Source organism: Medicago sativa, chromosome 8 (genome assembly GCF_051527215.1).
Source record: "Medicago sativa cultivar Bolivia chromosome 8, Bolivia_mono, whole genome shotgun sequence".
Classification (NCBI taxonomy): domain Eukaryota; kingdom Viridiplantae; phylum Streptophyta; class Magnoliopsida; order Fabales; family Fabaceae; genus Medicago; species Medicago sativa.
Window position 1 is genome coordinate 8,291,217 of NC_140756.1, and position 21,089 is coordinate 8,312,305.

Here is a 21,089-nt window from a genome sequence, read left to right on the forward strand (position 1 = left end):
AAACAAATGAAAGAACACAAAATATGTGAAATCACTTATTCAATTAGTTGGTGAAGAGCTACATTACGCTTAATTTATTTTAGTTTTAAGAGCTACATTTTTTTTAAAGTATAATGCTCCTATATTTTTTTTTTCTTTCCAAAAGTTGGTGAAGCAACGCTAATCACTTTTTTTACTCGTCATATACTACTCTATTTTTATTTTTACTATAGAAAAGAGCTCTAAATTCCGGTATGTTACTACAACTTCGAATATCTAGCACACTAGTTGATAAAAGAAAAACTATGCCTTTATTGGTTCTTAAAAATATTAGCAAATGAGATTCTACGTAAATTCATTTGGATCATATTCATAAAATAATACACTTCACACAGATAACACTGCAGTAAACTGGTACTATAAGCCAGCATCCTTCTCCAGACATGACATTAATTCAGTATACTTACTGATATAAATTTAAGGTACCATCCAAAATATCTAAATTCACCATTGTTGGCTCTCACAAGACAAAAAATCATGATTCACAACTGAAGCCATAAAATTTACAGAACAGTATCCCATTTGCTCTTTTCACTTGAATATTGCCCAATATCAATATAGGATGGTACTCCAAACTAGTGATCAGTTTGAATGTACTATGTATCCACCAATATATTCATAAAAGTTGTACAGCAACACATCTTGTCTAGTTAAGCAATCGTGAGGTCCAGAATAATGAGAAATGACCACATAATTCATAATCGCTTCTATGTATATATTGGAAAACACATAGGACAAAGGTACGCCCAACCGAAAAATTGTTGGAATGTCTATTCTAATTCATACATAAACATTCTACCACTCTATTTACAAGTCTTGTGAAGGTTTCATAAGGCTTCGGCCTTCGGCAACGGCTTAACTTCCACAGTAATTCGTGCCTAAACTTCCATTGCAGTTGACAGGCCATATACTAGATAGACAGCCGTCTCCTTTTCACATCAGGTGATGATTGCGCTTCCACTTCAGGTATTGGTTCAATTTCCTCAGCAGTTGGCTGACCATATACAAGATAGGCAGCCGTCTCCTTAACAGTCAATCCATGCCCAATAGCTACAAAAATCTCCACATTGTCACCAATACGCAAATTTGACACTACACATTGCCAATCTTCATCATTAAAGGACATTATTGTCTCAGGCTTGTAAATCTGGAAAGTCAGTTTTGTGTAATTAACGATTATGACACTAGTGATACATTCAATTGTCAAGTTTTGAGGTGTCGACGAATAAATAACACACAAAGCTATTCCCTTCATGCAACAATCACTATCCTCAGGCACTTGGAAAAGTACAGAAGGTCCTTCGCATTTATAGGCTAACCAAGAAGGATAATTGTCACCCGGAAGGAAAGAATGACTAGAATTGGTTGCCAAACCCTGTATCATGAACATATGCTAAGTTATTTATGAAAATGAAATAGTGTTCTAACCAGACAAATGTATACAAGGAAACTGATCCAAGGAAACCAGACAATATAGTTCCTTTCGGCTTTCCATTAAGGAAGCTTTCACAATAAAACTGTAACAGATACATGTTTGTCTACAAGTTCTCTCTCTGCACTATGATCTTATCATTTTATGCAAAAGATTTTTGTAAACTTGATCTACTGGCCTATTATCAACATTTTAGAAAATACCTGACATTTTATTCAAGTCAGTTACTTTAATCTTCAAAGCATTAGCAGTACGCAACAACTTGAAGCTTTTGTTTTCTAATGAAGGGTTACATAATGGAAACATTTAGCTTACGGCTATGGATTCCTACTAATGTAGAGAGAAAAGAAACAACATAAACTGAAGATTTTAAAGCTCGGTATCTGTAAAAATAATTATCTAGTTACTTGATTCTTTGATTCTTGTAAGACTGTAGCTTTATTTGCTTGTTAGATTGTAGGTATATATACTACAAATATTTTAAAAATAACTGTTGAACTAATGCTTTTGTATTCTGTAATATGATGATCCAACATATAATTCACATCAACAATAATATAATTTTATTATTTTGACATCTGAAGGACATTAACTCGTATAGATTCAACAATTATTCAATTATCCTTTTAAAAGACGTTTTATGTGTTAAATATAGACATTAAACAAATAAAACTAACGGAGATAAAGTAAGAGAAAAAAGATATGTAGAAAACGGGAAAAGGATTTAATTATCTCAAAATTAATTTCTTGTTACTTTCAGAAAATTTTATACTATGATTTAATGAAAAATAGAACAAAGAAAACAATTCCATGTTCTCTTAACTAATAATAAATATCAGTAAAGGTGAAAAAGGATGGAGAAGAAACCTGTGCTAAGCTCTTGTCAAGAGTATCCATGACTATTTGGGAACTTCCCATTCCAATAACAATTGATTTCAAGGAAAGATTTGTGCTTTGGTGTCCATGTGATGCTGTTTCCAACTCAGTAAAATTTACATCACATAGATCATCAATAAATCTTCTTAATTCTTGAGTAAGTTGATTCTCTGAGTGGCATTGAAACCAAACACATCGAAGCTTTGAAAGGACAGTAAGCATTGGTGATTGATAATTACTCTCTACATCCAAAGAAACTAGAGACAATGAATTGCCTGCAAACGGAGAAATTCGGGATAGGGAATTTCTGGTTGGTGACATCCAAGACCAAATGAGAGAAGGAAAAACATCACATGATAATCCTTCATATCCACATAGAGATATATATGCAATGCTTTTTGATCTTGCTATTGAATAGGGCACTTGTTTGATACCAGTATTTGCTGCAATTAGAGCTGTCAAGGATTCCATTTGCAATATATCTTCTTCCAATTTGTCAATCTTTGAACAACCAGAAATAATGAGAGTTTTCACTGATTTCAATCGATAGATCTCGCTTGGGAGATTGGCAAGACTTGTACAGTTCCTCAAATTTATCAAAAGGAGATTCTTGAGGTCCCCAATAGACTGGTGTACCTCAGACAAGCTTGGACAGTCCTTCATACTGAGCTTTTCTAGATTCGGTAATTTTGAAAAGTCAGGGGAGATTTTCAAGTACTTAGAATGACTGAGATTGAGAATTTTCAGCTTGTCTAACAGCTGCAAGAAAATGATTGTTTAAAAGGAAAATAACAAAAGAAAATGGCAAATGTAAGGGTGGCAACAAATTTTAATGTCATAAACCTTTGAGTTTCAAAAGAAAATGTTGTTATACCTTGGTCTCCTGCCAAACTTGTTTAAGATTGCTATATTTTAATTCAAAAACAACTAAATTTCCCAGATCAAATTCATTCGGTATAATGTTGAAGTTAGATCGTTGCCAATCAACCCATCTCAGTTGTTTGGAAATTAACCCGTAATCTCCCATAAGGTGAACTCCATCAAGTTTTAAAAGCCTCAGCTTTTGCATCCCCTTGAAAGAATTAGTACCAAATCTAATTCTGCCTGTTCTTTGCAACTTCAAAATCAATCCCTCAATAGTATCTGTTCCCTGCATGTGAAGTAAAAAAGCTGAGAAAAGTAAGGGAAAAAGTTTTTAATTTACCTTGCTTGCTAGAAAGCTAGGTAGCACTGACACTTCATATTGAAGGCGTGTATTTCAACCGACACACGGTGCCAGACAATATACATACACATGTGATTATACTCAATCACTTCTTTTTTCTCAGTTTATTACAATTTTCAACGTCTTAATTTAAAATGTCGTGTTTGTGTTGCAGCTTCATAGCTAGAAAGTAATACATGTTACTATGTTAGGATATCACTGCAGAGGTAAAGCAGCCTAAGCACAATTGTAATGAACATGAGAATGCAAATTGAAATAATATATTAGATAAAATTATAGGGATGGTCAAAAGTTCTTACAGTTTTTTTGGACAAAACATCCAGCACATCTTCACGAAAACATAATCGACTATGCTTTGCAGGCTCTTTTGGTGAACTTTCGGCAACAATCGATCTTCCCATGTCTCGTAGCAAATCATGCATCCGAAGCTTGTTATTCTTTTCAACTTTTACAAGGCTGCGCTCTATGAGGACTGCTATTCCAATATCAGCATGAAGTCCACAGCCATTAAGTATCTCTGTAACATCAGATCTGTTCTTTCCAATGAAGAAACAACATATGTCAAGAAATATATCCTTTAATGTATAATCTTCTAAACCATCATAGCTGATTCTAAGTTTCTGTTGCACTTGATCGTTGGGAATTTTTTCTAATTTTGATATTGCGCTTCTCCATTCTTGTTTCGGCCTATCAAATAAGTAAGAGCCAAGAACTTCAAGAGCCAGTGGTAATCCTCCGCAATAAGCAACAACGTTTCTAGAGAGTTCGCAAAATTCTTCTCGAGGACTTGGTTGTCGAAAAGCATGAGAACTGAAAAGTTCAAGGGACTGGTTTTCATCCATTTCTGACATTGTGAAGACGTGGTCAACTTTAAGTGAATTGAGAAGGTGTAAATCTCGAGTCGTAATAATCAATACACTTCTTGGACCAAACAACTTAGGATTTGCACACAGGGCTTTTAATTGCTCTGACTTGGTCACATCATCGAGTACAACGAAAACCCTTTGCCCCCTTAGTCTTGTCTCGATCTTAGTTATCCCGAATGCAATGCTATGAATCTTCTGCTTTATTTTCAGGAGATCTAAAAGAAGTTGTTGTTGTAAATGAATAACCCCTTTACTATTATTATCACAAACTTCTCTAATACTTTCAACGAAACTTGTTCTACCCTGAAATCTACGATAGATTTGATTGTAGATAGCTTTGGCCGTGGTTGATCAGAGGAGGAAGACATTATTGTTTTGATGAATTTCAATCAAATCAATGATTATTACACAAGGCAAAGCACAAATGCTGAACGAAGTGTAAAAGTAATGAGATGCGATACTGTCAAAATATCCTCTTACTATATACTCGCTTGATGTATGTGGTCACGACGACTCACGTTGGCCAAAGGGGTTGAGAAACAAAATGTGTGGTTAGCTAACATATTGCATGGGTATATATAGATAAGGAAATTAAAATGGAAGAGTTCCCTCGCCTTTTTTACCGGATAAAATTTGTTTTTCATAAAGAATTACCTTTTGCTATAATAATTACTACTCTCTCAGTTTTAAAATGGATGTCGATTAAAGTTTTTACACACATATTAAGAAATACATTAGTTAAAAGAAAGAGATATGTTCCTTAAAAAAATAATATTATTTTACCAAATTATCCTAGTCAACTATTGGTTTGTTTTTAATTAAAGAAAAAACATTACTTTGAAAGTAATATATATATATATTATTAATTGAAAGATACAATTGAAAAAAAAAGTTATTATTGCATTGAAAATTAAAAGTGGTATTCATTTTGAAACAATTTTTTAGCTAAAACGCACTTATTTTAAAATGGAGAGTAGAATATTTATTTTCAAGGAGAAAACAAAAATGACTTGCGTAACAATCAAAATGAAATTTAATATAATTACTTTATTTTGATCTAGTTTAATGGGAGGAGTATGTTGGATATCTAATTTTGGGTCACGTGGGAAGTCTGAGGCATCATTCACATTATGGATCAGTGCAAGTGAGTTGAATATTAAACCCTCCTTTAATATAATTTTCGCTCACCGTCATCTTGGTCTCTTTCTTAACTCTCTTAAAAAATTGAGTTTCTACATTTTTACATCTTGGTCGATCTATTAAAACATTCTTTTTTTAATTCTAATTTTGCTTTGAACATTTTTGTTCCACCACCAAGATTCTTTAACCCTATGTCTAAAACATCTTCATTCTCTCACGTCTCTTTTGTCATTCGTCTAATGTCACATGTCATTTGTCTCACATATCATTTTCATTTGCTTGTAACTATCTAAATCCTCCCACTAAAGTCTTGTGTTGAAAAGACCTTTATTTCACCCCTTTAAATGTCATCACTTACCCTCAAATCCTCGTAGTCAAACTGTGGCTTCTTCTCTTCGTTGTCCTCTGAACTCTGCATCCATAACTAATATTATATAGTAAAACAAAAAAATGCTACCTAGAGTGAAAAATAAGCTCACTATGATATCATGATTTGCAACTGACTTGCAATTAAGCCCCATATTTCTATCCAGTGTGGCTCATGTATTCCACCAAAGAAAAGATACGATGGTTGCCGTAATTTCGCGATCAATTTGTGATAGTGTTGTTCGCTATAAACAGCAACGCTAGATAACGAAAATGCTACTTAGAGCAAAAGTGGGGTGCACTAGTTTCGAACATAAATCGTAGCATTAGAAAGAGGCGTAACTTGTGAGACCTCTATTTTAGGCCAATATTTGGAGGCCTAAAGCGAGATTTTGGACCGTTTTATCTTTGGGCCAACCATGAACGTCATTATTATATACATGTGGATTTTTTCAACGAATTTCTCTTTGTACGATACACGAGTTCCCGATGTACTAGTTCCACAATCGTCTCCACTACACCACCATTCTCAAATTAAAGAATAATCCATCTAAAAACACGAAGGAAAATTTGGTGTGGGACGTTGGAGCAGGTCTTTGTTTATACGACGAGTGAAGACTAAGATGATTGGCCATCCCTTTATATGCTCAAAAATGTCAAAATATACGATCGGAAGCTATCTTCCGTAAGATTTCACATTGTTAGAGGGTTGGATGAGTTATTGTCAAAGACTAATGCATATCTAATGCCCCAAAAGCCCTTATCCTAAAGTTACATCTGTTAACTACTTAACAATTAAGTTCTTTCCATTCCTTCTATAATAATCAATTGGTCAACCTTAATATTTAACACCATGGTTCCCACAAAAATATGAGTACGTAGTCATGTGCATGATGAGTGTGGAGTCCTTAACTGATAGTACTATTTATTCCTTTAATGTTGTTCAAATAATTAACTAGTCAACCTTAAACCACAATCATAAAAGAAAGAAACCACACGTTAATAATATTTAACGCACCATGGTCCACACCACATGCTTTTCACTTACCTATACCAAAGTTTTTTGGGAAAAAAGTAATCCTCACACAGACCCATATTTAATTCATTCACTTTTCATTTGAGGAAATCAATAGTTCTATAAATTAGAGTGATTTGAAGCCAATTTCATTCCATGCAAAACAAGAAAATAAAATTACTCATTCATATATACATACATTATGGGAAAAACCTCTGCTTCTCTTGTTCTATTTCTCCTTGTTGTGGCAACATTTATGAATGGTTATAATGCTGAAGGTGTAGCAAGAGGTAATCAACAGAAGAAAAATGATGGTATTTACAAATCTCAAAAGTTTGGGCCGTGTATAGATTGTTTGATTTTCTATAATATGTGTTTGGTTGATCCTTTCCTTTGGCCTGTGTATCGTAAATTATGTCCTTCTAATGATACAACAAGTAGCAATATCGCACCTAATAGCAATGAGACTCCTCAACCAGAAAGTGATCTTCCATGATCAGAGGATATTGTAGCCATGGCTAGCTTGTGTGTGTTATTGATATATCTATATATCTAAAATAATGTTGTGTGTGTGAGAGAGTATTATAACATCAATAATTTATAGCTAAGTAACCTGTATGGGAAGGGAAGGACAGGGACTCTTCTTGGGTATACCTCTTGTTGGGGATAGATATATTTTATTTTTGTGTTATGAATTTTGTATTATGGTGCAATGTTATAATGGTTATAAATAAAAAGTAAGGTGTGCTTCTATAAAAGTGTTTCAGAACTCCTGAATTGTGTTGAGCAAACAAATCACACACCATCACCTATTGTCTAAACTTGTTAGGTGCAATTCTGACATTGTAAGTTTTTAAATCTTAATTATATAGAATGCATACATTTATCCCTGTGTAATTTAATTTTGGACCAGGGTCATATTCTAAAAGATAATTTGACCAAATAAATATATAAATGATTTTGTTTTATCTAAAATAAATTAAAAAACATTTGGCCTTCTTTTGTACATAACTATACAATTTCAATAATTATCAAAAACCAAAAGAGGAGCTACTCCAAACTAGTGCTCAAAGTTAGAATATATTTATTTCATTTCCACCAAATGTTGTCATAACATTTTTATAGCATCAATAGTCAGAAATGGAACTTGTTGAATGAGAGAAAACAGAGACATAATATTGTGAAACTGTGTGTTTTAGGACAATAAATAACAAATGAATGAGATATTATCTCAATTTACATGATATTATATGCATAAAGAAAAACTATAAAGATCCTAACATATTTGCAACAAAACTCTTCTAAAGTTTAAATAAGTACATGTTTTGAAACAAACAACACATTGATCTCATCTCTGTATATAAAGCATAAGCACTGTCTGTCCATCCGCCTAGAAAAATATTACAAAACACATACAAGGGAATCCCGTATTAGGACAAAGGCATGCCCTATCCGAGATCTCAATTCTGGTTCAAGCACAAACATCCTCCCACTCTCTTTGCAAGTCTTACAAAGATTTTATCATTTGGGTTTGGTTTTGGCTTGCTCTTGACAGCAAGTGGTGATTCCGTTTCCACTTCAGATGATGATTGTGCTTCCACTCCAGGTGATAGTTCCATTTCCACATCAGGTGATTGTTGCACCTGCGCTTCAGGTATTGGTTCAACTTCCACAGTAATTGATGACTCAGTTTCCATTGCAGTTGACTGATCATATATTAGATAGACAGCGGTCTCCTTGGCAGTCAATCCATGCCCAAAAGCTACAAAAATCTCCACATTGTCACCAACTCCTAAATTTGATACTACACTTTCCCAATCTTCATCGTTAAAGGACATTACTGTGTCTCTCTTGTATATATGAATAGTGAATTTTGTGTAATTAATGATCAAGACACTAGTGAGACATTCAGTTGCCATGTTTTTAAGTGTAGATGAATAAAGAACACATAAAGTTATTCCCTTCATTCCACAATTACTATCCTTGGGCACTTGAAAATATACTGAAGGTCCCTCACATGTATAGGCTAACCAAGAAGGATAATTGTTACCCGGAAGGAACGAAGCACGAGAATCATTAGTTGCCAATCCCTGTATCAAGAACATATGCTTAATTATTTATGTAATTATGCATGTAAATGGACATTTTGTGCCACTTATAGTGTCAAAATAAGGCGCTGCAAAGAAAAAAAACATTCAAGGATACTCATTTACAGAAAACATGCAATAGTTTTATAACACACCCGTCAAAAGTCAAATGTTAGAACAGATTTCAGCATTTATAACAGCTGAAAAACTATTTTGTAAAACTGAAGTGCTAAGCACATGTTTAATTATAATATGCTAATGGTGATTTTCTCATCTTATTATTAAACACTCCTTCTCATCTTTTACTTGCCATTTGATTCGTTTGTTGCATTTGAATCTCCAGACATTTGTCGTATTTGCATTGGGTCACTCCAATTCACTCATCAATAATCTATCATATTCTCAAGCTGCTTTGAGTCTCAATGCCACAACTGCAAACAATCTTCCAATTTTTATCGTATTCTAGTTCATAATTATTTTTTAAAAGCATTGGGCTTCCATTTTTCCTAGTTTGTTGTCTTGTCCTTTAAAAATAAATGGAATTCATTTTGAACCACGGCTGTGGTTGTGAAACAAGAGTATTTTGAACTTTTAGTATATAACTATAGAATCGACAAAAGAAAAAAGGATGCAATTAACTATAAATTATTTTGCTTCTATGTTACACAGACCCTAGCATTTATATTAGTTTATCGTATAGATATACTTGAATAAATTTCTACCTTTCTGGAAACAAATATAAATGGAAAAACATTCCAGCATGTCTTAATAAAAATAAGGGAAGTAAAGGTGGAAGGATGGATAAAGAACCTGCGATAAGCTCTTGCCAAGAGTCTCGTTGACTATGTGGTAACTTCCCATTCCAATCAAAAGAGATTGCAAGGAAAGATCTGAGATTTGTGAAGCTTGTGATATTTCCAACTCTGTAAGATCATTAAGAAATACTTTCAATTCTTGTTTCAGTTGAATCTCTGAGTGACATTGTACCGAAACACATCTAAGTTTTGAACAGCTGCTAAGTATTGGTGATTGATAGACCAAACCCAGATTATTACTATCAATATCCAAGGAAACAAGAGACATTGAAATTCCACCAACAGGGGGAATACGTGCTAAGGAGTTCATTGTTGGTGACATCCAAGACCAAATGATAGAAGGAAAAACATCACGTGATAATCCTACATATCCACATAGGGATATATAGCCGATGTTCTTTGATCTAACAATCGAAAAAGGCACTTGTTTGACACCAGTATTTGCTGCAATTAGAGTTGTCAAGGATTTCATTTGCACTATATCTTCTTCCAATTTGACAATCTTTGAACAACCAGAAAGGATGAGAGTTTTCACTGATCTCAATCGATAGAACTCTCTTGGGAGATTGACAAGACTAGCACAATCCTTCAAATTTATGAGAAGAAGATTCTTGAGATCTCCAATGGACGGGTGTATGTCGGATAAACTTTGACAATCCTTCATAATGAGTTTTTCTAGATTCGGTAATTTTGAAAAGTCAGGGGTTCTTTTCAAGTGCTTGGAATGACTGAGATTGAGAATTTTTAGCTTATGCAACAACTGCAAGAAAATAATTGTTTAAAGGAAAAGTTAGAGAGGAAAGTGGGGAACGAAGAGGTGGCAACATATGCTATTCTGATCGACCTAAGTTTGAAAAGAAAATGCTATTATACCTTGGTTTCCTTCCAAACTTGTTTAACATTGCTATATTTTAATTCAAAAGCAACGAGATTTTCCTGATCAAAGTCATTGGGTACAAAGTTGAAGGTAGATCGTTGCCAACTGACCCATCTCAGTTGTTTGGAAAGATAGCCAAAGTCTCCAGTGAGGTCAACACGATCAAGTTGTAAAAGTCTAAGTTTCTTCATGTCTTGGAAAGTATTAGTACTAAAGCTACCTCTGCCTGTTCTTTGCAAGTTAAAAATCAGTGCCTCAATAGTTTCTGTTCCCTGCATGTGAAGTAAAAAAGCCTGAGGAAAGTAACGGGAAACGCTTTTAGTTTGCTCGCTAGAAAGTGATGCATAAAACAGCAGAACCCAAGCACACTTGTAATGAATATCATAAGGAAAAAACACCAGGATTATGAATCCCACAATTTTTGGCCAAAATATTATGAAGAACAAAAACAGAAACAAACAGAATTTTATGATGTTGATAAGATTATGGAGGATAATCAAAAGTTTGAAATTGAATACGGAGAAAGTTCTTACAGTATTTTTTGTCAAAACATCATGTACATCCTCGTGAAACCACAATCGACTACGCTTCCCAGGTTCCCTTGCTGAACTTTCACGGACAATTTCTCTTCCCATGTCTCTTATTAAATCGTGCATTCCAAGCTTATTATTCTTCTCAACTTTTAGGAGGCTTCGGTCTATGAGGACCGCTATTCCAATATCAGCATAAAGTCCACAGCCATTTAGTATCTCTGTAACATAGGCCCTGTCCTTACCAATAAAGAAACAACATATGTCAAGAAATATATCCTTTACCATATCATCCTTTAAACCATCATAGCTTATTCTCAGCTTCTCGTGCACTTGATCATTGGGAATTCTCTCTAACTTTGATAGTACGCTTATCCATTCTTGTTTTGTCCTCTCAAATAAGTAGGATCCAAGGACTTCAAGAGCCAGTGGTAACCCTCCACAATAAGCAGCCACGTTTCTAGAGAGCTCACTAAAGCCTCCTCTAGGACTAGCTTTTCTAAAAGCATGCCAAGAGAATAGTTCAAGGGACTCGTTTTTCTGCATTTCCTCCATTTTATAGACAGAGTCAACATTGAGTAGCTTAAGTATGTGTACATCTCTGGTTGTAACAATTAACACACTTCCAGCACCAAAACATTTATGATTTCCACATAGGGCTTTTATTTGCTGAAAATCAGTCACATCATCAAGTATCACGAGTGCTTTCTTTCCAGTAAGCACTCTCTGGATCCTAGCTGTCCCCAACGCAATACTATGTATCTTCTCCTTTGTTTTGAGGACATCTGAAAGAAGTTGCTGTTGTAAATGTATATGCCCTTTAGTATCCTTTTCACAAACTTCTCTAATGTTTTCAATGAAACTAGTACAATCAAATCTACGATGAATTTCATTGTAGATGGCTTTGGCTACAGTTGTTTTACCTGATCCTCCCATGCCCCAGATCCCTACCATACAAACATCGCCCGAATGTTTCTCAATCAACCCAACCACTTGCTTGACATGGGATTCTAATCCAACTGGAAATTCAGTTATAGACAAGGTTGTGTTGTCTAGTTTTGGCAAAATGGCCTCAACAATTTTCTTCACTAATTCACGGTCGCTCCTACAATATAGTAATTATAAAACAGACATAATGAGCATAAATAACCAAAGACTATATAGTATTAGGCTCAAAGTATAAATAAACACATAAAAACTACATCAAATAAACAAATTGGCCCTTGAGAAAAATTCGCCAACTTTGTCACAACCCGGCTTTGGATCGTGAATGACGCACAAATCACTCGCGTATGTGAAGTCTTAGCTAAGGCCAGTTACTAATCAAGTAAGAAATCTAACATTAAATTATTAAACCTATGTAACTTTTAAAAGAGTTCAACCAAAATTTCAACAAAACCTCTCCAAATATATGGACATCTCAAAATTTTCAAACACGTAGATCACAGAAAAATCAGTACAGTATAATAAGATTTCATACATGGCAAACAAATTCTTATCTAGATACTACAAGTAAGTATATTATGAAAATATAACAAAGCCACTGCAAAATTTCACAATCGACTATTAGTAATTAAGCCACTTACAAGTCGGTACAATTTTTTATCTAGATACTACAAGTCTCTTTTACAATGTAACAAAGCCCCCTTCAAATCTCAAATGTTGGTCAAAAAACTACCCAACATGACTAAAATAACACTAAGACACTTTGGCAAGACCAACTTTCGAGCTTATAACAGATAGCTTATAAACTCATATAACTAAAATAGATCTGTTTGGTAACATTTTTTTCTCACAAGCTTATAGGTTTTTCCTACTAGCTCATAGCATTTTCTAATAAGCTACTTCAAGTAGAATTTGAGCTTATAGCTTATAATTTATCAAAATTTTCCCTCAAATTTACGCTTACTATATTAATTGAAAATAACCAAATATTAATTAAAAACATCATTTAATGTAATTTCATATTTATCGGCTAGTTCAACAACTAATTTTACCGAACATTACAAATCCAATTTGTTAGTTTATCCGTTATAAGTTCATCCACGTCAGCTAGTCTATTCGTTATCCGCTATCGCCTAGTCTATCGTATATCCGCAAATTTTTACCAAACACTACAAATTCAATCTGTTATGTTATAAATCCACTAATTTTTACCAAACACTGCATGTTCAATCTATTAGCTTATCACAAATAAGTTCATAAGTTCATCATCTACCAGCTATCGACTAATTTTTACCAAGCCAAGCCTAATTACACAAACATTTGAGATTTTGAAGTAACATATCAGTACTTTTCTCTTTGCTCAACAAACTATAAGAAGATCATTGATTAAGCTACCTGAAAGCGCTTCCATCCCAACCAGACAAATTGGAAGCTTCCGTCAACACTTTTCTCCATTTACCCAATTCCTTCACCATAACTTCCTCAATAATATACCTACTTTTCGCGGCAACTTCCAACGCTTTACCAAAATCACCTTTCTGATGCCGTACAACAGAAGGATCAACATCATAAAACACAGGCAAAACAACTTGACCGTTAAGTCTACGACATTCCATGATTTTCTCCAATTCGTTTAAACACCAACTCGATTCAGTGTAGTTTTTAGAGAAAACGATTATGGATATGTGTGAGACTGAAATTGCTTGGAGAAGTTCGTGTCCAATTTCTTCGCCTTTTTCGAGCTTTTCGTTGTCGAGGAATGTGTTGATTCCGGCGTTTGTGAGGACTGCGTAGAGATGAGAGATGAAGGTGCGACGAACGTCTTCGCCTCTGAAGTTGATGAATACGTCATGGAGATATTGTGGATTTATGGAGGATGATGATGAAGATGAATACATTGTTATTTGAGTTTTGATTTTGTTGGAGGATGAGTTTTGATGGAGTCAACGCTTGCAAGAAGACTGAGCAAAACTGTATTAACAAAGAAAGATATGTGGTGTGTGTGAAGAAGGTGAGGGTCATTGAACAAAGATCAATGCTCTCAATCATTTTATAGAAACACTTATTTTTTAAATTTATTTAGTTTTAAATTAAAACAGACGAGACATCTCACACACACTACGGAGAAGATAAGATTCCTCCGTCCTACTTATAAAGAACATTTGACTTTTTTAATTCATCATAAATGATGTATTTGGTCTATATTTTATACCAAATACATTAATTATTCAATGAATCTAAAAATCAACTTTTTCCTATAAATAAGACCGGAGGGAGTATTACATATTTAAACATGCATCAAATATATATATATATATATATATATATATATATATATATATATATATATATGTGTGTGTGTGTGTGACTTTTTATTATCTAAAGTTAAAGGTATAGTATTGAAGAAACATTTGATTGAATATGTTCAATTTGTATGTTACATTTAAAATTGATGGTTGAGTAAACAGTCATTTCAACGGTATAAGACATTGTCGCTACGAATCGAAATTATAAGCATATATCTAAATTTGTCATTTTGATTCTCATGTGTTTTGAGTTAGTTAGTTTGTGTAATCTTCAAATGTATTGAGTTGGTCAATTTAGCTTATGTAACGTTCAAATGTGTTGAGGTAATTATATTTGAGGTGTGTTGGACATTACATGTGAATACCTCTATAAGTCAAAATTTGAATATCGGTTCATCATATTTTAAGGAGTCTAGTCTATTCGCTTGGTCCAACCCACATTGGTTTTTTGTTGGTTAATTTAGTTTATAAAATTACCGACAAAATAGGTGATTTGAAAATGTGTTTATAATTTCAAAACATGACTATAATGGAAGCATCATACTTTTGGAACCAAAATGACTATTTAACCAAATTGGTTCTTAACTTGATGTGTATTGTAAAGTCGGTGTCATGTCCACTATCAAGTTTTCCTATTAAGAAAAAAATGAATCGATGATGAAGAAAATGGAGTCGCCCGTAATAATTTTTATGTGGTTAAAAAATGTAACGGTTAAATAGAGAGTTCTTTAAATACTCAAATATCAAATTAAGCCACCGGAATTTGAGGCCGTCCAATTAAGATTAGACGGTTCGTAATAAAACCTCTAAATTTTATATTAAATAAAGTTTAAAAACTGCCTTACAATCAAAGTCATTCGATCTTAATCATATGGTTCCGAAACATTGAATGTGCCTAATTGAGCATATCTTTGAATGCATCTAACCAATTCCTATGGTGACTACTTTTTAACAAGGGTCGTATTCTAAGATAATTTGACCAACGAAAATCATAAATCTATTTTATCAAAAGTAAATTATTGAAAAAATTGTGGTTACTAAAAAGAGTAATGTGGTCCATAAAAAAAAAGTTACAAAATAGGAAATAAAACAGAGAACAGACTAGACCAAAAAAAAAAACAGAGAACAGAGAAAAAGTCAACTAACAGGAGTCAACTTTGCTAATAGTAGATGTGTTTAGAAAGGAGAAAACAATCTCATAGATAACAGCAAACTGAGAAAAGACAAATGTTTTTACTGTGACATCGTTGTCAAGTACAGAAAGACAGTAGATGGATTTTGCATTTACATGTGTACTTTCCCAACTCCTAACACACTCATTTCTGTAAGACCACTTTGGGCTTGATCATAAATCGTAATGTAACTAAAAACGCATTTTGCTTACATGTACTGAAATTTAATTTAATTATGAATGCTATAATTGTCTGGAAAATATATCACCGCATCATTATACTGTCATAAATCATGTTAGAGTATTAAGTTCTCTCTTTTTTGGATAAAATCCACATGAATGTCCAGATGAGCTTTCATTGGTATGAATAACGCATAATATATGCAAGGTCCGGCTCAAATCCCGGCCACCACCAAAAAAAATCCACATGAATGATGTATCTCCAGGAGGCAACAACAAGACAAATCATGTTTCATCCAACAGACAAAATCATGTTCGAGACCAACAGAACAACAAGAATTTAACTTCTCTGAGAGTATTCTTTTAACAAAAGATCAAGCCAGGAACCTATCACCAAAGAGTATATTTGTACATACTGTTCTCAGTTCTCACTGTCATGCCTAAAATGCTTCATCTAAGCCAACCCCATTGAATTATCAAAAGTCACCTAAACTTTCACAATTCGATTTCATAGTTATTTATATATCACAATTTGCTTCCTAATTTAATTTGGGATATGAGTCTAACATAACCATAAATAAGGATTAGTTCATTGTCATTTGTAATACCAACCAACATTACATCCATATCATGGTATCAATATAAATTATAAAAAAAATTAAATAAATATTCTAAGTATTTATTTTCATCTCTGTACCTAAAGGACTAATCCCAGAACTTCAATGGTGTAAAGAGAGGGCTATGTATGAAGAACAAACATCTCAATCCTACATTATTTCCTCACTTCAAAACTTAGCAGCACACGTGTAACATAAAACTAATAAGAAAAGTCTTCATTAAGAATTAGATAAGCAGAGAAGAAACTAACACCAAGGGTCAGAAAAATAATTACCACAAAATAGAAATCAAATTCAGCTCTTAAATTATTTCAAAGAATATAAAAGTAGTTCAGAAAGGGAATCCTCTAGTAGTCCAATTCCTTGATGAAACTGCTAATCTCTTAACCTGTTTTGTCCTTTTATAAAATTCCATTAACTCATCAGCAATTTCCTTATCATGGCATCTGACAAACGTATTGAAAAACCTCTCCTCGGACATCCTCAATGCTCTAAGTATTGAGGGTGTTTTCATATTAGGAACCATATTCTGTACCTTCATTGCTAGAAGCACTCTTGGCTTCAAAACAGTCTCCATATTTGAAAACAACAGATATGGGTACGTAAAGATTATGTTAGCTTCAAGCTTCATTGTGCCTAAAATGAAAGTCATGTTCCTTTGAACCTTATCAGTTGACAATGTCAAAATATTAGGAGACTTCCCAAAAAGACCGAATATCTCATCATCCGACAAACCATACTTTGTAAAATTCAACACCTTTTCGCGAATTGTTTCCACGCGAGAGATGCCTATTAATGTCACCACATATTTGTACAATTTTGAATCCTTGGAAAGCCCAGTCCTACTTATATATTCCATCTTCTCATCGTCAAAGGAAGTTCTTGAAATAACCGTCGGCCGCAAAATCATCATTTGAACCAAGTCCCTTTTCGGTATACCTAACTCTTCATATTGTTTAACAATACGTTCAATGTCATAATTATTTTCACACAGCAATGAAGGGTTTCTTGCAATGGCCTTATGAAGCATTTCCTTTGACTCAAACAATGACATAAGAGAGTCAAGCCTCTCGTCGAAATTATGGTTAAGTCGAGTCCTGAAAAATCGAGGCCTACAATTGATAATCTTTACAAGCTCAGCTGAGCCTAAACCCAAATCACTAAGCAAGCGAAGTTTCGACTGAACCTGAGAAGGATCCGCATTGCGCAAAGACGGGCAACGAGTGAATATTCTTGCCAAATCGTCATCACCACAACCCCATTTACTCAAAACTTCAGTAGCATCCTTCCATTTGTCTTCAACATTTTGCATTTCAACCTCATTTTGAGCTGGGACTTTCGTCGAATAGGTGGCAGGCATAAAAACTGGGAAATCTTTTATAATTGCTTGGGTGAATGTAAAATGGTGAATTTTTTTAACCCATTTGAAAGAAATCGAAGCATGAGTGAATGCTGTAATCAGGTTAAAAATTTGGAACGAGATGCAGTAATTGCAACGAAAAAGGTTGATGACAGACAAGTTTCTTCGAAGTTCGAATGAATAAGCGCGCTAAGGATGGAAAAGGGGGATTTCACATTCCCAAATCGTTATTGTGACGAAGAGACTTGTCTTTTCTCCAATCAAAGGTTTGTGAATAAATCATAAACTGAATGGAAATTATTGCCTTGCCTTTGACCTAATTTGTGGTGCAGTTTAGATCGACTTCGATAATAAAAAAGTTCAACTGATATAAAAATATGATTAAAAAAGTAGATTAAATTAAATTAAAAAAGAGTATATATTGAAAAATTAAAAATCAAGAAACAATAGATTAATTATTAATATAACGTATTATACTAATAAAAATATAAATAATTTTTTTTGAAGAAATAAAAATATAAATAATTAAAAACCAAGAAATAATAGATTAATATAAAGTATCATACTAATAAAAATATAAATGCATATTTAGATATATGTATGCGGTTTAGTTCGATTTTAAAAAATTAATCTAAAATGTGAAATTGTTATATTTTATTTTTGCAGGGCAAATGTTATTGAGGTGAACAATATGTTGCTGGATTTACGGACCTATGAAGAAGCTTTTGATCAAGAAATCAACTTCACCAAATTGGATGTTTTATGTAATATTAGCTTTCTTGTGCAAGAAGATTTGTCTAGAATATTGGAAGTCTAACATGTGTTAAGTACAATCACATATTTAGATATAGATTTGATGTTCATGGAAGGAAAAAAAAAAAAAACTATACTCCATTCGATCTTAAATGTAGGTAACTTGAACCACATACATCATTTATTGAATGAATCTAAAAGTGAAAAATTGTTTACATTTGAGACCGGGGTGAGTATGCATAGATAAAAGAATGTATATGAAATAAGATGAACTCCTAGAAAGGTTAAGCGTTATCCAAAGCAAGGAAGGAAGTGATGATTAAATCCGTCCTTCAATTTATGCCATTGTATATCATGAGCATATATGTTATTCCTACCTATAATGAACGATATTAAAAAATGTTAAATGACTTCTGGTGGAGGGAGGAACTAATAATAGAGGGACCCCATGTGTGTCTTGAAAAAAGATGACATTTCCTCTGTTAAACACATGATTGGTCTTCTAGAATTTCCAAGCTTTCAATTTGGTCATGGTTGCAAACAAATGATGGAATTTTATGCATAAACAAAAATTCTTAGGAGTTGAGATCTTCTCCATTTACAATTCTAAAACCTAGGTAGGTTCCTTGCTCCTCTTTACTTGAAGCTAATCCTTGTTATATAGTCATGCTAGGTGTAGTATTTAGAATTCTAGACATGTGCTTTTACATGGTTATAGATGGACGATTGGTGATGGAAGTATAATAAAAGTGATGGCTAATACATGGGTGTAATATCCTCAAAACCAAAGTGTATATAATATGTATGTTAATCATGTGATGTTGGATGGAGAGAGAATATGTGATACTAATAAAATTCATTATTTGTTTCTTGATGAGATTGTAGAGGTATTCTTGATCGTGCCTCTTTTTGAATCAGAAAGAGTTAATAAGCTAAATTATGTTGAAGATCAAATTGATTGTTATGCAATTAAGCTTGAATACAGTAGAATGACGAGGTATTTTGTATAGTGATAGATTTCACGTCTCCACGGGACTAGAACAGTGTGTGGCAAATCCAAGCTCCATGAAGTAGTAGGAAAAAATGGGTGTGGAATAATAGTTACTTGTGGCATAATCGGAAGAAAAAAAAAAGTGTGAAATAATAGTTACTTGTCAGCAAAGCAATATATACATATGGCAAGCAATTTATATACCAAGTCCAGAGAAGTCTACATATTTCTTGTTCCTCGTGTGTTTTTAAATTTAATACTTTCTAGTATTGTGTTTTCTTTACATTCTAATTTTGAAGTCAAGTTTTTTAAGAGACAAACAAATATGATTGTTCACATCTTTGCGATAGGAGAGTGCGGTCATTTCTTGAGTTAGTCTCCGGTCTTTGAAATTATCCCTCCTTGTGTTGAGTACTATTTGATTAATGATATGATTTAAATTGAATTTGGCAAAATTAAAAATAGGAGAAATAGAGATAAATATATAAGTATTTAGATATTCAAAGAATATAATTGTATTTATAAATGGAAAGAGTTTATCTTTAATTTATCTTCCTTCTTTATGATTCTATATCCTGGTTTCTAGGTAACCTCTTGTCAAAACAACAAAATTGATAACCTCAACAACAGAAACCTCATGTCCATTCGTGCTCGTTTAATTGAATGGCTATGTAATGTTTTCAAGCCAACTGTCCTCACAATTTAGCAAGAATTCATTGTTGATGGCCCTTGTCACATCAGAAAGAGGAATGATATTTTGACATCCAATTTTCAACAACTTTTTAGGGACAACTTTTTTCCTCCTTTTTATTGGACAATAACAATAGAGAGAGAAAAAGAAATAGAGAGAATAAAAGTATAATAAAAATATGAAAGAGAGTTGTCACAAAAGTTGTTGAAAATCTATTGTCAAAATATCATTCCTCCACCAGAAAACACGTCTCATTGTATTTCGTTGTCATATTGGGGACCACATTATCTGCATTCTTATTATAAATATATAAATGACATATTACATGATTATTTTGGCTACGTTAATTAAATAAAAAACACCGCAACACCCTATACTTTTTTAACATTTTTTATTTAAATTCCTTCAGTGGTCCTATACTTTTATGTTACATCAAAGGGTGCATTTAGTTTGCACCACCAATTAGATAGGTTCAACTTGGACCATTTTTTTCATGGTTAGATTATATTATACCACCAAATCTTGCTATGGTCCATCCACACCAAATCAAACTCATTAACTCCATTTCTCTCACTGCAACTCTCTCACCCAAACCAAAAAGGACTCCTCACTTTTCCATTATTCTCTCTCCTTTGAGCTTCTTCAACAATGGTGGTTTTTTTCTTTCCTCAACAATGGTTCAAAAAATGCAATCGATTTCTTTTTGTTCCTTCTTATTTAGCTTTGTTGTGTTACATAAAGGAATCAATATATTGGATTAAATTTCAGAAATTTCTACTTCATTGCTAGCTTGAGAATCATTTATAT

At 33.3% G+C, this 21,089-nt stretch overlaps 2 protein-coding genes and 1 pseudogene across 3 annotated transcripts; all 3 read right to left on the reverse strand.

Moving 5' to 3' along the window:
• Positions 1-322: 322 nt before the first annotated feature.
• LOC146896663 (uncharacterized) lies at positions 323-4,892 on the reverse strand. The gene is made up of 4 exons (XM_085737390.1): positions 3,872-4,892; positions 3,222-3,497; positions 2,339-3,106; positions 323-1,414 (listed from the first exon to the last, which is right to left on the reverse strand). The coding sequence occupies exons 1-4, from the start codon at positions 4,421-4,423 to the stop codon at positions 950-952; spliced, it is 2,061 nt and encodes a 686-aa protein (XP_085593516.1). The 5' UTR covers positions 4,424-4,892; the 3' UTR covers positions 323-949.
• A 3,245-nt stretch (positions 4,893-8,137) lies between these two features.
• Positions 8,138-14,236, reverse strand: LOC146896664 (disease resistance protein RPV1-like). The gene is made up of 5 exons (XM_085737388.1): positions 13,609-14,236; positions 11,272-12,373; positions 10,735-11,010; positions 9,857-10,621; positions 8,138-9,049 (listed from the first exon to the last, which is right to left on the reverse strand). Exons 1-5 carry the CDS (start codon positions 14,109-14,111, stop codon positions 8,420-8,422), a joined length of 3,276 nt encoding a protein of 1,091 aa, XP_085593514.1. The 5' UTR covers positions 14,112-14,236; the 3' UTR covers positions 8,138-8,419.
• A 2,320-nt stretch (positions 14,237-16,556) lies between these two features.
• Positions 16,557-18,072, reverse strand: LOC146896665 (uncharacterized; annotated as a pseudogene). Its single transcript, XR_015023303.1, has 2 exons — positions 16,763-18,072; positions 16,557-16,687 (listed from the first exon to the last, which is right to left on the reverse strand). The product of XR_015023303.1 is annotated as an uncharacterized LOC146896665 (transcript).
• Between the last annotated feature and the right edge of the window lie 3,017 nt (positions 18,073-21,089).

Coding starts and splice junctions, on each gene's coding strand:
- LOC146896663 (XM_085737390.1), bottom strand. CDS start 4,423: ATGTCAGAAATGGATGAAAACCAGTCCCTTGAACTTTTCAGTTCTCAT. Junction 3,498..3,871: donor ATGTTTTGTCCAAAAAAACT/GTAAGAACTTTT, acceptor CTTCACATGCAG/GGAACAGATACTATTGAGGG. Junction 1,415..2,338: donor TTGACAAGAGCTTAGCACAG/GTTTCTTCTCCA, acceptor TTCATGATACAG/GGTTTGGCAACCAATTCTAG.
- LOC146896664 (XM_085737388.1), bottom strand. CDS start 14,111: ATGTATTCATCTTCATCATCATCCTCCATAAATCCACAATATCTCCAT. Junction 11,011..11,271: donor ATGTTTTGACAAAAAATACT/GTAAGAACTTTC, acceptor CTTCACATGCAG/GGAACAGAAACTATTGAGGC. Junction 9,050..9,856: donor TTGGCAAGAGCTTATCGCAG/GTTCTTTATCCA, acceptor TTCTTGATACAG/GGATTGGCAACTAATGATTC.